The sequence below is a fragment of the Triturus cristatus genome, chromosome 9, assembly GCF_964204655.1.
Source record: "Triturus cristatus chromosome 9, aTriCri1.1, whole genome shotgun sequence".
NCBI lineage: Eukaryota > Metazoa > Chordata > Amphibia > Caudata > Salamandridae > Triturus > Triturus cristatus.
The window spans coordinates 312700156-312717885 of record NC_140592.1 but is presented as its reverse complement, the minus strand read 5'-3'; the positions used below and the strand labels follow the sequence as shown (position 1 = coordinate 312717885).

The following is a 17730-nucleotide window of genomic DNA, read 5'->3' as shown; positions in this document are numbered from 1 at the left end:
AATATTTGTATATTGCTAATCTCCGATGCTGAGCTCACAGTGTAGACAGGAAGTAAATAAGCAGCTCACCGTTCAGACAGGAAGTAAATAAGCAGTTCACAGAGAGAGGGAAAATAGGTGGCCCTTGTAAGAGAGTGGGGAAAACAGTCTGCCGCATGGAAGAGAAAGCGGTAAATGCTAGAGTCGCGCAGCACTAACACCAACACAACCTCTTAGAAAGAAGCAAAATACTCAGCCTATGGTAGAAATATGAGGTGGAATGGGATAGATATCAAGTTCATGGTACAGATATGGGGTCCATTTACAACTTAGATGGGGGAAATGCTCGCTTCACCCTAAAGGACAAAATAGGAGTGAATTACACAAACAAGTGATAAATCGTTACATGTTGGTGCTGTGTTCAGTGTGCTTCTGGGTAGATGTGTGGTGAATCTGGTATTATTCTGGATAATCACTGGTTGGAATGGGTGTGCTTTTGTTGGGTGCTAATTTGGTGCAATGTGTTTTTAGGAGGTGCTGGTTCTGTTCATTATGCACCTGGTTGGGGCTGGTATAATTTTATTGTGTTTTTCATAGTTGCTAGTTCGGTCTAATCCGATTTGGTACTAGCTAGGTTTATTGTATTTACAACTGGTGTGGTGTAGATTTGGTGTGGTTCTCATGACAAGCTTTCCGACCAGATGTACAGAGCTTAGGTCACAAAATACTGGTCTCGATTTATAAACAGTATTTTTTGTGACCAGTATTGTAATTTAAGAACCAACCTATGTATTAATAGGTCAGTTAGCAAATTCCTGATTCCTAGTGAGTCGCAATTCAACCTACTTCATGAATATTAAGGAGGTAGGTCGCAAATTACAACCGACTATAAATCAAATCCATCACAGGGATTGTAGACTGCTGGGGTCACCAGACCACCATGTTTGTGATTGCTTTTAAATAAAGCATTTTTATTCAAATGTAACCCATTTTCCTTAACCTCTTGAGTGCCCATGACGAGATGGTCTCGTCATGGGCCGCGGTTGCGCTGTGCCCATGACGAGACTATCTCGTCATGAGCCCCGCCCGCTAATGAAATGCCCGGCACAGGGCGTGGAAAGGGCGGGGCACTCAAGGGGTTAAAGAAAAACAGGATGCATGTAAAAAAAAAGTGAAAGTGTAAGTTTGATTTTTTAAGAGTAGACATTGGTCCATGGGAGCACTGTATACTAAAAAATGTTTTGCTCAGCATTCACAAAGGGGAAGGAGCCCCACAAAGGGGACGGGCCCCAGATTAAATCCAGGGCTAAATGTTTCCCAATGCTTCACAAAGGCATATTTGAAATAGGATATGTGAAAGTTAAGAGACTCGCTGAATCTTGTTACATTGATGCAGTACACTGTTTGATTCTAATGATTTATAAAAGTGTACCAATAAACAGATCAATTGTATTACAAAAATAGAGGATTCCCATTCATGAAGCATGGTATTTGCAATCCTTTTTCTTTTAGTAACAAAGCAGCAATTCCACATAGGGCACCAAAAAACCTTTGTTAGGATTTAGTTACACAGCGCATGCACACTGCTGCGAGATGCATTGTTTACAATTCAGTGGGCTTAAAACCCGCCCACAGCATACCATTATTTGTTTTTGTTGTCCCTCGCATTTGCAAACTTTCGATTACTTACATCCCATACAATTATCTGTGTTTCTCGTGTTAGCTCCTCCTTGGAGCATGGACCAAGTACATGTGTACTTCCTCATCTTTGTTCTTTCTTCTCTTTTTTGCAACACACAATTTTTTTATTTTATAAGAGTTTCGAAATTATTCCTGGACGTGCAATGTGTTTTCCTATTTCTAACACAGACATATGGCTTCTTATTTATGTCGCTTTCACCCTATTTGCCAACTCTATTGATGCTTTAGTTACTTACACAAACAATTGTACTACTCTACTCCACTTTACTCTATGCAACACCACTCCACTATTCACTTATTCACTCTACTCTATGCCACTCTACTCTACTCTACTCTACTCCACTCCACTCCACTCTACTCTACTCTTAGCCACTTCACTCTAAGCGCAGTGGGCGGTGGAACGGGGCGGGATGAGAGGGGGGGAGTCGACAGACGGAATAGGTATAATTAAATAAATAAATAATATATTCCCTCCGCTGCGCCCCGCCCCACCCCACCGTGCTTACCTGTGCCGGCCGCTGCTGCGCCCGGCCCTCGACATGAAAACTGCAACATAGTATAGTAGAGGGCGGGTGGCACTCTACACTGTTGAATCTTCCTGCACCTCCAAGGGCCACTTACCTGAAGGAAGGAGCCATCCTCGCCACACTCAGGGATGTAGATAGAGTCCGAGTGTCTTCGGGCCTGGGCTTGGGACAGGGCTACGGCTCGGTCCTCCTGACATTTGGTCAGACTCACATCTGTAAGGAACAAGGAGTGGAACACGGAGACAGGTTTCAGAACAGAAAGGAGCTCTTAATCTACTGTTTAAAGATACTGAGTATCACACATTGCTGCATGGAAAGAGAGTACATTCAGGAATCGAGCGCCTACAATTAGTGTGAATCCCTAGGCGCTCAGCTAACATAAATATTCAAGGGTGCACAGCAGAGGGGTACAGAGCGAATCAAAGGCATCTACAGCAACACAGGGCTACTCATATGTAACCACAGAGAGAGAGAGAGAGAGAGAGAGAGAGATCTTATAGGTAACCAGTGAGAGAGGGAAACAGGGACAGCTTTTAGGATTTTGGTTGCCCTTGGCCAAACGTATTTTGGGAGACCCTGTTCGGAACAGTTTTGAATTAATTATCCAATCCAGCTTTTCATGCCCTCTTTGGCCAGGTCACTGACGGTGAACAGGCATATAGGTCAAAGTTCTCAACATGTTTACATCTAATATTCAGGGATTGTGGTGTGTGTTTTCAATACTGCAACACAGCAGCAGTTCACAAATATTAATACAAATAATTTGTGTGGCCCCTCACATTTCTCATACATGAGGTCCTGTTTTGAACTAAAAGAAACTTTTGTAACAAATGTTGAATGAAACATAAACATATTTGTCTAACATGCCTGTAGTAGACTCCCACATATCACCCACATTAAAATGTAATGAAAGGAAAACAGTGTTTAAAACAATCTGTTTAAGAACTATTTAACGGTCTTCATGACAAGACTCTGCAGAACAGAAGTGACTATATCGGGGTCTCATGAAAGGCTGGGGCCAAGAGAGAGAGGGTGAGTGAGTGTGTGTGTGTGTGAGAGAGAGAGAGAGAGAGTGAGAGAGAGAGATAGAGAGATTGACTTTCAGGTAACCACAGAGACACAGGGCTACTCACAGGTAACCTCAAAGAGACAGACAACTATTAACAGGTAACCACAGAGACACACAGCTACTCTCAGTTAACCACAGAAAGAGAGAGGGAGGCACGGCTACTCACCACAGAGACGCAGGACTACTCACAGGTTATCATAGAAAGACACACTACTCCCAGGTAATCACAGAGACTCAGGCTACTCACAGGTAACCTCAAAGATACACAAACCTACTAACAGGTAACCACAGAGAGACACAGCGACTCTCAGGTAACCAGAGAAATCCCTAGGCTACTTACGGGGTAACCACAAAGAGACACAGGGATACTTACAGATGCTCACAAAAAACAGAGGACTGCTCACAGGTAATCACAGAATGACAAGAGAACTCACGGGTAACCAATGAGAAACACAAAGCTACTGACAGTTAACCACAGGGAGACAAATGGATACTCATAGATACCAAACAAAAATTAGTGGGCTATTCACAGGGAATGGCACAGACAAAAGGCTACTCACAGGTGGTCACAGAAAGACACAGGACTGCTCATAGAGACCCACAAAGAGACACAGGGCTACTGTCAGGTAACCACTGAGGACTACTCACAGGTAACCACTGAGAAGGACTGAGATATTTACTGGTAGCCAGAGACACATAGGCCGGCTCCTGGTAACTGCAGAGAGACATAGGGCGACACATAGATGCCCAAAGGAAAAGAGAGCTTCTCATAGGTAAACACAGAAAGACACATGGCTTCTCACATGGAACCATAGAGAAACAGGATGTATATCGATACTTCGCATACCATTACTTCGCATGATTTTAGTGCAATGTTTTTACTTAGCATAAACCCTTACTTCGCAAGTTTTACCTGCGCATGCATTTAGAACGCAAATGGTTATAAATGTATTATGGTTTATGCTAATTAAAAACATCACACTAAAATCATGCTTACACTACACTACCGTACACTACCTTACACTACTTAAATATCACTACACTACCCAAAACCCTAATACACTACCCCCTACACGACCGTCCCCCTGCCTGGACCCTACACTCTAACACTACACTTCACCACCCCCGACACTACCCTAAACCATATAACACTACACTACACTACACAAACACCACACCACTACCCTAAAACGCTACTGCGTGCACGATCCTCACCCTACCCCCAGTCCACTCCCTACACCTCAACACCACCCTGCACGATACCCCAACATTACCCTTACCCCTAAAACACTACCCTACACTACACAAACATCACAACACTAGCCTAAACCCTAAAACACTACCCACTGCACAACCCTACACTACTCAAACACAACCCTACAACCTAAAAGACTACCCCTGCATGATACAAAAAAACTATACTTACCTCTCTCTCCTCCGTGGTTCCTCTCTTCTCCGGCTTCCAGCGGCTTCCAGCGACGTCTGATCTGCACGTCGTTGTTTGGAAATGGAAGCTCCTTCCAAACAACGATGTGGATAGCGCATACCATTACAACGCATGCTTTGTAACAACGCTTGCGATGTTACAACTTGCGTACTAATGGTACGCGTTGTAACATCGCAAGCGTCGTAACGCGAAATAATGGTATGCGCACTAGCAAACGCACACTAAAGGCTGTTTACCAGAGAAATAACATGTTACCACAGAATGACAGAACCTGCTACAAAGAGATTCTGGACTACTCACAGGCACCCACAAAGTGACAGAGGTAAATTGGTAGGTAACCACACAGAGTCACTGGGCTACATACAGGTAACAAGAGAGAGACAGAACACTACTCAGAGGTAACGCAGAGGGCTACTCACTGCTAACCACAAAGAGACTTCGGGGCACACTGGGGTAACCACAGAGACACATATAGCTACTAAGAGGTAACTAAAGTGAGACACAGGTTAACCACGGGTAATCAGTGGGAGACACAGGACTCTCATGGGCTACAATAGAGAGACACAGGCCTACTTGCCCATAACGGCAGATAAACACTAGGTTATTAACAGATAACTACAAAGATACAAACAGGTAACCACAGTGATATGCAGGGCTATTCAGGGGTAACCACAGAGAGACACAGAGCTACTTACAGGAAACCATAGACAGACAGAGGCTTACTCATTCATAACTACAGAGTGACACCATGCTACTCACAGGTAATCAGAGAGTGATGCAGTGATAGTCACAAGTAACAAAAGAAAGAGACAAGCAGGATTATTCACAGATAATCATAGAGAGATAGAGGAGACTCACAGAAACCCAGAGAGACAGTGGGCTGCTCAAAGCTAAGCACAGGGACAAGGGGCTACTCACAGGTGAGCACATAAAGACACAGAGCAACTTGCATGTAACCATAGTATCTACTGATAGATACCCAGAGAGAGACAGCGAGCTACTCACAGATAACCAGAGAGGGACAGAAGACTGGTAACAGATAACCTCACAGAGACAGGGGCTCCTAATATTTAATTACAGAGAGGCAGTGGGCTACTCCCAGATAAGCACAGAGAGACACAGAGCTAATCACATCAACCAGAGACAGACAAAGTGCAACTCACATTTAAAAAGGGGATCACTGGAAGGCAGCTAGCTGACAAAGGGGAACAACACTACACCTCACATATCTAAGAGAAGGATGCAGTACTGGACCCCTGTAGGAGAGTGGTACTAGGCTCACTTAACAGTGGGACAAGAACAATTTGCATTTGACGAAGGGACACACCTGTTCGCATATAACAGTGGGCCTCAGGCTTCTCGAACAAGAGAGAGGGACTCATTGCTTTTCGCATCTAAAAAAGCGCACAACACTACTCACAGCTGTCAGGTGCACTGCTGTCTCAAGGGCACATGAGTACTCCTAGCTAACAGAGGTACATTATTACTCAGAGATGGGCAACATTATTGCCTATGTCTAACAGAAGTAAACAGCTATTAGATGGACTAAGGGCTACTTAAAGCTACCATGATGTATAGTGGTAAGTAACTAATTGGGGAACATGACTGCTCACAGATCACAGAATCACTGGACTACAGGCCAATGGGAGGAGGGTACAGTACTACAAAAACAACAAAGATTAGTCTCTATTAATAAGAGAGTGGATCGGGATTACTGACAGGTAACAGAAGAAAGACATGGGATTACCCACAGATAATGATAGAGAGGCATGGGGCTACTCACAACTACCAACATGGCAGCATGGTGCTACTCCCAGGTAACAACATATAGGCATTCGGCTACTGACAGGTAACAACAGAGAGGCATGGGGCTATAGTCACAGGTAACAAAAGAGAGCTATGGGACTACTCACAGATAACAACAAAGAGGCATGGTGATAGTCACAGCAAACAACAGAGAGCTATTGGGGCTAATCACAGGTAACAAAGTGGCATAGGGCTACTCACAGGTAGGTCAAAATCAAAAGTGTATTAAGTAAGACACCGACAGGGATCAACAATATGAATTATGTTACCACAATCATACTACGAGTCCAATAATACATATACCTGAAATATTTAAAACAATTTCAAGAAGGATTTTAAAAAATACAATACATGATAACATACATATTCATTTGTTGGGGACACTATAAAATTAGTAATTTCATCTGTTCTTGTTATACTGCATTTAAAACATAAGCGAAATGTATATTGACGATGTGGACCTGAAACTGCAGGGCAAGTCTAAAGTGCGTGTCGTAACTCTTAAATCCCTCCCTAACACAAATTGCTCAAATCTGTAAAATTATGCCAGCGACTCTTGTGGGCATTTAGAGGTAATACCGCCAACTAGAGTAGCAATATTGCCTGCATAACACCATAATTGAAGGTGAGGGATAAATACTTTTGTGGATGTGCATCATCTAGAATAAACAGCAATGATGTATATATTGTTACATTCTTAGAGCGACTGATGTAACTTAAGTCAGTTAATCTTGATATAGATTATTTTCGAAAGAGCTTAATTTGTGCAGGAGCTCAAGCAGTGCTTTAAATGGAAAACAATAAGTGCAGGTACTCACCAAAAGGAGCAGTGGGCGCAGTTTAGGGCGGGCACAAGGGCGGTGCTAAGGCGGAACAAGGGGCGGGGTTTGCTTTTTGACCGTGCCAAGGTTGTATGCACAAAATCTGCATGCATTGTTAGAATGTGGGATGTATGTGTCCATTAGCTATCTCACAAATAACTATATATATGGCACTTACTGATAAGTGTTTATTACTATCCAAAGTAACCTTTTTTTTTAGCAACTTTAAAATAAGAAAAGATCGAGGAAAAAAAAGCAAGTTCTAAATATATGCCTTCATGTTTTCAGTCAGGTCCTTACTGCAGGTTCATAACTCACTAAGCTATAATACAGGGATGTTAACCTTTGACCTGCAGGTAACACAATGCTCTACGCAACAAAAACAGTAATCAACTAAGCTATCTACATAAAACAACTAATCTGTGATTTACATGTTGCATGGTGTGCTTTCCAGCAGACACATTGATCCTCTATGCACTATAAATAGTGTTTCAGGTACTATTTCTTTTCTGGTTTTTTTTACGATCTGACGCCGTGAACGCTGCAAAATCCAAAGGAAATGATGGACGGAGTGTTGAACATTGCAAACACTCACCCCCAGTCAACTGATCTGGGTTTAATCCATCACCGTTCTTTAGCCCACTCTGCCACCCCGTTCAGACATGGCCATATGCAAATCAGTCTGACCCTGTGCCTCATGGGAACAGTCCAGCCCGAACTGCCAAGCCATGTCTTCCCTGGACCAGAAACAAGCTTCCTAGGAACGGTTTCTGGCATTTCAGCCTTCTTCAGCCAGGCTTGCCTGAATCCAGTGGCAAAGTGAGCAAGGGACTCACGTCTGAGCATACCCTGCCAACTTATGGCGAACAAAGCAAAAACCAAAGGAAATGATGGACGGAGTGTTGAACATTGCAAACACTCACCCCCAGTCAACTGATCTGGGTTTAATCCATCACCGTTCTTTAGCCCACTCTGCCACCCCGGTTCAGACATGGCCATATGCAAATCAGTCTGACCCTGTGCCTCATGGGAACAGTCCAGCCCGAACTGCCAAGCCATGTCTTCCCTGGACCGGAAACAAGCTTTCTAGGAACGGTTTCTGGCATTTCAGCCTTCTTCAGCCAGGCTTGCTTGAATCCAGTGGCAAAGTGAGCAAGGGACTCACGTCTGAGCATACCCTGCCAACTTATGGCGAACAAAGCAAAAACCAAAGGAAATGATGGACGGAGTGTTGAACATTGCAAACACTCACCCCCAGTCAACTGATCTGGGTTTAATCCATCACCATTCTTTAGCCCACTCTGCCACCCCGGTTCAGACATGGCCATATGCAAATCAGTCTGACCCTGTGCCTCATGGGAACAGTCCAGCCCGAACTGCCAAGCCATGTCTTCCCTGGACCGGAAACAAGCTTCCTAGGAACGGTTTCTGGCATTTCAGCCTTCTTCAGCCAGGCTTGCTTGAATCCAGTGGCAAAGTGAGCAAGGGACTCACGTCTGAGCATACCCTGCCAACTTATGGCGAACAAAGCAAAAACCAAAGGAAATGATGGACGGAGTGTTGAACATTGCAAACACTCACCCCCAGTCAACTGATCTGGGTTTTAATCCATCACCGTTCTTTAGCCCACTCTGCCACCCCGGTTCAGAAATGGCCATATGCAAATCAGTCTGACCCTGTGCCTCATGGGAACAGTCCAGCCCGAACTGCCAAGCCCTGTCTTCCCTGGACCGGAAACAAGCTTCCTAGGAACGGTTTCTGGCATTTCAGCCTTCTTCAGCCAGGCTTGCTTGAATCCAGTGGCAAAGTGAGCAAGGGACTCACGTCTGAGCATACCCTGCCAACTTATGGCGAACAAAGCAAAAACCAAAGGAAATGATGGACGGAGTGTTGAACATTGCAAACACTCACCCCCAGTCAACGGATCTGGGTTTAATCCATCACCATTCTTTAGCCCACTCTGCCACCCCGGTTCAGACATGGCCATATGCAAATCAGTCTGACCCTGTGCCTCATGGGAACAGTCCAGCCCGAACTGCCAAGCCATGTCTTCCCTGGACCGGAAACAAGCTTCCTAGGAACGGTTTCTGGCATTTCAGCCTTCTTCAGCCAGGCTTGCTTGAATCCAGTGGCAAAGTGAGCAAGGGACTCACGTCTGAGCATACCCTGCCAACTTATGGCGAACAAAGCAAAAACCAAAGGAAATGATGGACGGAGTGTTGAACATTGCAAACACTCACCCCCAGTCAACTGATCTGGGTTTAATCCATCACCGTTCTTTAGCCCACTCTGCCACCCCGGTTCAGACATGGCCATATGCAAATCAGTCTGACCCTGTGCCTCATGGGAACAGTCCAGCGCTGGCCACGTCACTGCACTTTTTAACCTTCCCCTGCCCTCCTCCATCTTGTTTCTTCGCCTCTCTACCTCTTCCTATCCTGTTTCTTCTACCCACTGCAACTCCTTCCATGTTTCTTCTGGCCGCTTCATAAAGTTTCTTTTTAACTGTTCCATTACAAGACCTAATGGCTTTGCCAATGCTTGTCTTACTTCTTTCTCCCAATTCAGTTTATTTGTTTTTTTGCCAACTCAATAACCCCTTTATCTTCGCTGTTAAACCGTTGCACACTCCAATTTCCTTTAGGCTGGTAGGCAGATTTACCCACTCCTGCTCATGTTCTGTTAGAACGTTTCAGCTGTAAATTGCCTCCACTGTCATTATTATGATTTTCAGTAAACCCTCCTTTCTGAATACAGAATCCACAAAGGTCACCTCAGCAAATATTTCCCATTTGCTTCGATTTTGTAATCTGTGCATAAACTAAGCACTTTTTAAACGGAACCACTCGCGCCTGCAAACGGTTTGAAATAAAATTTGTAATGTGAAGCATTCCAAAGACATGAGGACAGTTTATGTATCAAACCTCAAGGTCTGAATACTAATGAAGCAATTGCCTAACAGATTTTCCGATAAGCGAACTAAAACACATTCATTTTATCAACCGCCTAAGGATGATATGCCGCTTCAGCCTGCCTTAAATCGAACCGGTGTCCTACAGTCCACTGAGCCATCTGTCTAGTACACAAGTCTCTCCTGAAACTTTTGCAAACCTGAGTTAGGGCCAGAGCTGACAACGTCTGTACTGGGGAACCAGGTGCCAATCTTCACCTTTTTCATTGGATTTACAGTCTGCCCAAGGTCGGTAAAATAGGAATCGGCGAGTTTGGTAGCAAGATCCCTTCTTATTTACACATGCAAGAAGGCAATTTAGATGCGTGGCCACGGTAAAAGCATTAGCAAACGTTCTTTTGCTATGTCCTGAACAGTGCCTCCCACCGCCACCCATTAGATTTTACAGCACCCTCTCAGCCCCACTGTGAAAGATCAATGATATGCTAGTTGTTGCGTTACGCGCTGCGGGGCCTAATACGCTAAGTCACTGGAGCGCTAATAATTGGAGACCACACAGGATATCGGCGTCGGCGTGACTGCCGCAGAAAGGCACGCCCCTTTATTTTATACTTGCGCACGCCACCGTCGTGGCGTACGCACAACGCACGTAACTTACGCGCTCTAGCGCTAACCGCTAGAGCGCTGACTGCAACATCCCTCTCCAACTTGGATGACGAAACACCGCCTTTGACATCAACAGTCACTCACTTACTTGGCACGCGAAGTCTTTGAGGCGGCTACTCGGTGGGGGGTTTCCCCTCAGTCCGTACCTGGTGGTCGCCCGGGTGTTGGGGTCTGCTGGGCGAGCACCGTCAGCCTCGGGGATCCCGTGGCCTGGGTGTTCACGGGCCTGACCTGGGGTGACTGGGGTTTGGTTACAGTTCCGGGGACCAGAGCGTCTTCCTCATCATCTCTTTCATGGTCACAGCGGCGTTCAGTTGCTTCGGGAATGCGCTTGAACCATGAGATGTTGCGCGTGGCAGACTCTGCTCCGCGCCTGGCCGTGACCATTGCCACACGCATTCGTTCCACTACCCAGCTCCCCGGCTCGTATCGGGGTTTGAATTTGCCTCCGGGCCTTCTGTTTCTTATGAGAACATTGTCACCCGGCCCAAGGGCGCGGTTCCGGCTACCCCGTGACCGGCTCACTTGCTGATTGCGGTGTGCCCTCCGTCGGAGAGTCTGTTGCTCTTGGAAGGGTGGAGGGGTCCACCCTGGGGCCGTAGGGAGGCCGTCCTGGCGGGCCCCGTTGAGCATGAGGGCCCACGGTGCTTGTTTGGTGGCGCAGTGGAGTGTGCTCCGGTATTCTCCTAGGAACCATTGGATCTCTCGCTCCGGGTCTTGGTGTTCAACGCTGGCTATTCGCAGAACTTTATTTAATGTTCGCATGAACCGTTCAACCTTGCCATTGGCTTGGGGCCATTGAGGGGTGATCCGCCGGTGTCTTATACCCTGGCGTGCGAGGAAATCCCGAAACTCGTGGCCTTGGAACGGGGGTCCGTTGTCACTTTTCAGCTCTGAGGGAACATACTGAATATCTTCTCTAATGCTGGCTCTACGAACGTGAACGCCATGGATGGTAGCGCTTCTACCAGAGGGTATTTGGAGAAGCTGTCCATAACTACTAGTGTCACTCTCCCGTCTGGGAGACTCACAAAGTCTACACTGACTTTGTCCCAGGGGTGTCTCCCTGGCTCCTCGGTCACGATGGGGGCTGGAGGTTCAGGTCCGCTCGTCATTTGACACGCTGGGCAGTTCCTCACTGTGTCCTCCACTAAGTTGTCCATTCCTGGGAACCATACTTTCTCTCTCATCCGGGCCTTCATTTTCTCGGTTCCTTGATGCCCCTTGTGGGCGAGGATTGTGGCTTGGCGGCGCAGCGCTGTTGGAATGACGATCCTGGACCCTCTCAAGACGATTCCTTCTCTAGTCGCACTGAGCTCGTTCCGCACTCGCCAGATTTGTTGCAGGTCTTTGCGTTCGTCCTCCGACCACGTGTTGGCTGATTGCAAGAAGTTCGTCCACGACCCTTGTTGGAGAGCCTCCCGGGTCCTTGCTATCACTGAGTCTTGTTCCGCGGCCTGCATGATTTCCTGGAGCGTCAGCACTTGGGGGCAGGTCAGAGCGGCCAGGATATCGAGGTGTGCTTCGGCATCATCTTCCTCATCCTTCCCCGTGGGGCTGCGCTCCTCTTTGTCCGGATGTCTGGACAGGAAGTCAGCTGGGTTCTTGGCACCCGGACGATAGGTGATGTCCATCTCGTATTGCTGCAGTCCGATGGCCCATCGCTCGATTCGCGGAGGTGGGTGTGGTGCTGTCCCCTTGAAAAGGGGCACTAGTGGCTGGTGGTCCGTCACGACTGTGAACGGGTGCCCGCAGACGTACAGGTGTTAGTGTCGACAACCCCACCTTATGGCCAGTGCTTCCCTCTCGATCTGGGAATACCTCTGCTCCGTTGCCGTGAGCGCTTTGCTCACGTACGCCAGCGTCGCCCATTGCCCCGTCTCTTGTTCCTGGGTGAGCACTGCTCCAAGCCCCACCGGGCTGGCATCGACTAGCAGCTCGGTCTTCCTGGCTGGGTCGAAGTAGACTAGGGTGGTCTGGTCGAGGAGCGCCGTCTTGATGGCTTGGAATGCTTGGCCTTCGCGCGGCCCCCACTGCCACGGGACATCGTTTTTGGTGAGGTGTCTGAGCGGTTCGGCAATCGTTGCCAGGTTCGGGATGAACCGTCCGCAGTATGTAGCCATACCCAAAAAGCTGCGAACCTCTGAGGCAGATGCTGGTGCGGGGGCGTTCTTGATGGCCTGGGACTTCCTCGGGTCTACTTGGATGCCGTTGCTGGTGAACGTGTAGCCGAAGAACTCGATGCGTTGTTGGAAGAGTTGGCATTTGTCCTTGTGGAGTGTGACTCCATACTCTTTGAGTCGTGTTAGCGTGGCTCGGACTCGCCGGTAGTGCTTCCGGTAGTGCTTGTCTACTGTTGTGGAGTGGATCAGTATGTCATCACTCACATTCATGACTCCGGGCAGGCCCTGCAGGATGTCACGAATGGTGTTCTGGAAGATCTCTGCCGCAGACGAGATCCCGAAGTTGAGCCGTCGATATCTTCGTAACCATAGATGTGTGCTGAAAGTTGTGATGTATCTACTCTCCTTGGCTAGGGTCAACTGGTGATAGCCTGCGTTTAAGTCCAACTTCAAAAACCAGCGGGCTCCGTTGAGATCGGCTATGATATCGTCCATGGTAGGCGTGATGTGCCGTTCCCTCTTGATGGCTTTGTTGGGCAGCCTCATGTCAATGCACACCCTGATTTTGCCTGGTTGACGGGGCTTCTCGGCGATTACCATGGGGGACACCCAGGGTGTAGGCCCGGTGACCGTCTCTATAACTCCCTGTTCTTCCAATTTCTTGAGCTCTTCTTCCACCAGTGGGCGTAGGTGGAAAGGGATTCGTCTGTGTTTGAGCGCCGTGGGCGCGACGGCGCGGTCAATGTGGAGCTTGACTGGTGGGCACTTGATGCTCCCTAGACCGGTGAATAGCTCTGGGAACTGGTCCAGTAGGTTGGCTGTTTGGGTGTCTTGCACTTTCCGGAGGAACGCCAGTAGCCCTAGGTCCTCGGCAGCGTGGCCGCTTAGGAGCGTGTCTACTTCTTGATTGATGATGTGTATGTCGATCGTTACTTCTGCTTCACCCGTGCTCACTGGTACCTTCATTTGTCCCCACGAGAGGTAAGGGCACATCGCTCCCGTAGGCGTAAATTCGGGCCTTCGACGTCTTGAGTTCAGGTTTCGGCCTGAGGCGGTTGTACTGCTGCACCCCCATGACGGTGACTGACGCGCCAGTGTCGATCACGGAGTCTACTCTTGACCCTGCTACCATGATGTCACACCGAGGTTGTGGTCTTCTTGTGCTTTTGAGGGCCTTGGTAAACGAGACTAGGTATGTCTCCCCTTTATCGTCTGAGTCAGAGTCCTCTTCACGCAGAGCTTGCGTTGGCCTGCGGCCCGCGTCTTCGTGGGATGACAGGGACAGCTGGGACAGTTGCCTCACCATGTTCCTTGCCGGCTTCTTCCCTCGGCGGTCGGTCCTCGTGGAGTGCTTCCGGCAGACAGAGGCAAAATGGTTTGGGGTGCCGCAGTGTGTGCACGTTTTCCCCTCCGCTGGGCAGGTTTTTCCTGAATGTTCTTCGTAACCACAGACCCACACTGGGCTTGGGACGATCTCCTAGTTGCCTGTCGGTGTGGCCTCTCATGTGTCTTTACTGCGTCGGCGCGTTTCCACCTTGACGGGCACACCTGACCCCGAGTTCCGCGTGATTGCCTGCTCCATTTCTTCTGCGCGGGCATCGGACAGATCCTGGGACCGTGCGAGCACAAGGATATCTGCCAATGGGATGTTTGGTTGGCGGAGGATGAGGCTCCGCAGTTTCTTACTTCGGATGCCGCATATCAGTTGCGCTCTGATCTCCTCTTTTGCTCTGTCCCCTGCGAGGTGCGTGTCCGCAAGCACCCTCAGTCGGGCGTGGAAAGCATCCACCGACTCCCCCTCTTTCTGCCTTGCTTGTCGCAGTTTAAAATGTTCGAAATCAGGATTCATTTGGGGGTCAAAATGCGCGTTGAGCGCTGCGACGGCCGCGTCGTAGTTGTCCGCATTCCCCGTGTTGGGGAGGTGCTTGAAGAGCGTGTACACCTCCTCACCAGCATAGTGAAGCAGGAGTGAGCGTTTCACAGTGCCATCAGTCTCTCTGGACCCCGTAAAGTAATTGTTGAGCCGGCCAATCCAAGTCTGCCAGCGTCGGGCGGCTGTGGCGGGGTCAGCGGTTTCGCTGAACGGTGGCATGACACCAGTTGGCGGGTGAAAAGGGACGGCTGGCGCAGGGCGGGCGTCGTCACCCATGGCTCCGGGAAGGAGGAGGTGCAGAGAGACGTGGGACAAGCAGCTATCCAGGTGCAACCCAGGGAGAGTACAGGGAGGCACACTCAGGGGAGGCAGAGTCCAGAACAGGAGCCTCAGTGTCACAGGCCAAACAGGAGGGCGTCGATGGGAGGCAGGAGATGGGCAGATCAAGCGGGAATTTTCATCCGCTGCCGCTGGGCGCCGTAATTGGTGCACACATGTGCTCACCGTCACTCAGGGAAGCGCGTGGAGGTTCCAGCAGCAGGCAGCACCGAGGCGGACAGGATGCAGGTTGGAGGGCCGTCAGGGCGCCAGTCGTGGGACTGCCGCGAGCGGGTCGGCGTGCAGCTGTAGATCGGGAGACGCGGTGGTTCAGACCGCCCTCGTCGCCATTGTTGCGTTACGGGCTGCGGGGCCTAATACGCTAAGTCACTGGAGCGCTAATAATTGGAGACCACACAGGATATCGGCGTCGGCGTGACTGCCGCAGAAAGGCACGCCCCTTTATTTTATACTTGCGCACGCCACCGTCGTGGCGTACGCACAAAGCACGTAACTTACGTGCTCTAGCGCTAACCGCTAGAGCGCTGACTGCAACACTAGTGACTCTGCAGACACCCCCCTGCTCTGATGAGCTCACACTGTGTCCTGGTGAGGAGCTCCTGTGATTGATTCCGTGCAGTGCTTGTTAAAGGTTCTGCCTTGGTGTCAGTTAAGGGTTGAAGGAGCGCTGCCTCGGTTAAAGTCAGGTCCCCATGAGTACCGGTAGTCTCTTCGTTCTAGAAAAAGTGCCGGTACTCAAGGGGAGAAAATGGAAAGCTGCCGGTACTCAGTACCGGTGAGTACCAGCCCAAGTGAATAAGTATTCCATCTTACATTCCAATTAACCGAAAACCAGTTTATGATTTGTAAATGTATGTGTTTTTGTAAAGCGCACTGCTGCCAAGGCATCGTGGCGCTGTAGACCGCTGGGGAACCCTGTGAGATGGTCCCTCCTGGGTATCTCCAAGGTGAAACCAGGCATCCCCGGTGAATGTGGGGGGCCATTGTGGAGATGAGGCAAGCTAATGCCCAGAGTTACCGAGTGTAATCCCTGGTTAGAGTGGGCACCGAGGCGAGAATTATCAAGTCTGCTGGCCCTGGTCCATGACCCTGCCACGTCAGGAATTGAACCCTGGTCCCGGGCCGTCCTCTGTTTCCGGGTCTGCCGCCTCTAACCAGTGAGCCACACTACTCCATTTCAGTAAAGGTGTATCTTTTTTTAGTGTTACAAAGGTTTCCTGTCTCAGAACATCTCTCAGAGTACCTTCTGTTGTATGAATTAAACTGTAAGCCCAGTGCACTATGTTTGCCATTGCCATGAGCTTGTTAAGATTGCATTCTAATTGCAGTGCCTGCACAGAGACTTCTTGACTTATTGAGGCCAATTTACAGAGAATCTTTCCTTCTTATTAATTTAAGAATGAGCATTGCCTTATAGGTGCACATTCAAGAGCATATGTGCGAGTCAGAGGGATTTTTGCTCTGTATATTGTTATAAAAAATTAAAATGTCTCCTTCCCAAAGGTTTATAAAACCGATTTAGAGAAACTGCATGTCCTAAGGCCTTTGTTCCTTGATGCATGCAGTGAGCTTTATTGTCACGATTCTGGCATAACACGTTTCCTAAATATGTGTATGATTTTACCATTTCAAGTGGAGTTTCATTCATGTGCCAACTAAATGGGCAACAGTGTTTTTTCTTCCTTACTTTAGTCTTAGAAATATATATCGTTTAGTGATTTTTTCCTGCCTACCCATTCAAGGCTTTCAAATGACGCTTTAAACTTAATGGTGTAAGGTCGAATACAATCACATCATTTGTTCGAATTAAAACATGTAAATCATAAAATGCAACATGTGGAGGAAACTTCCTAACATTTGCAAACTGAACAGAGAAATCACAAAGGTATATAGAAAAGAGAATGGGCAACAGACAGCCTTGCTTTAGGCCTTTTTTTGTTTCCATTTTTGGTGTAAGGCCTTTAACACTCCACTATGTAGAAGAATGCAGTGCTATCAATAATATTAATACATTTGGGAGGGATGCCCATTATAATCAGTTTATTCCAAAGGGTTGTCATTTCCACTTTAACAAATGCTGTTGAAAAGTCAATGAAGGCATTGTACAGGATTTGGGATTTCCTTACCACATAATTGTCTATTAAAGTCTGAACTATTGCAATGTTATCCATCGAAGCGTGGTTGGGTCAAAATCTAGCCAGTTCTTGTGGAAACAATTCCTTTAGAGAGTGCCCAATCCAGTAGGTAATATACTAGCTGCATTTATTTTTCCTGGGGCACGTCCAGGAGAGCAAACTGGCGATATTTGGCTGTAGATGTACGCAAACATTTCTTATGAAAAAGTATTATGATACTCCCTTTCCAAGAGGAGGGTATTTGGCCTGTGTGGTAACAATATTCAAAGAGAGGTAGGAAAGATTTTCCCAATTCCCTAGGATCCTTTTTTAGAACTTTAATGAAGATGTTAT

The 17730-nt window shown here is 47.9% G+C and overlaps 1 protein-coding gene across 3 annotated transcripts in view; it reads right to left on the bottom strand.

Moving 5' to 3' along the window:
• Positions 1–17730, bottom strand: part of LOC146797818 (SPARC-related modular calcium-binding protein 1-like) — a 485550-nt gene that overhangs the window by 260867 nt on the left and 206953 nt on the right. For all 3 annotated transcript variants that reach the window (XM_085627669.1, XM_085627670.1, XM_085627673.1), the window contains exon 3: positions 2302–2420. In XM_085627669.1, coding sequence (XP_085483795.1) covers positions 2302–2420 — 119 coding nt within the window. The remainder of the gene's footprint in view (positions 1–2301; positions 2421–17730) is intronic.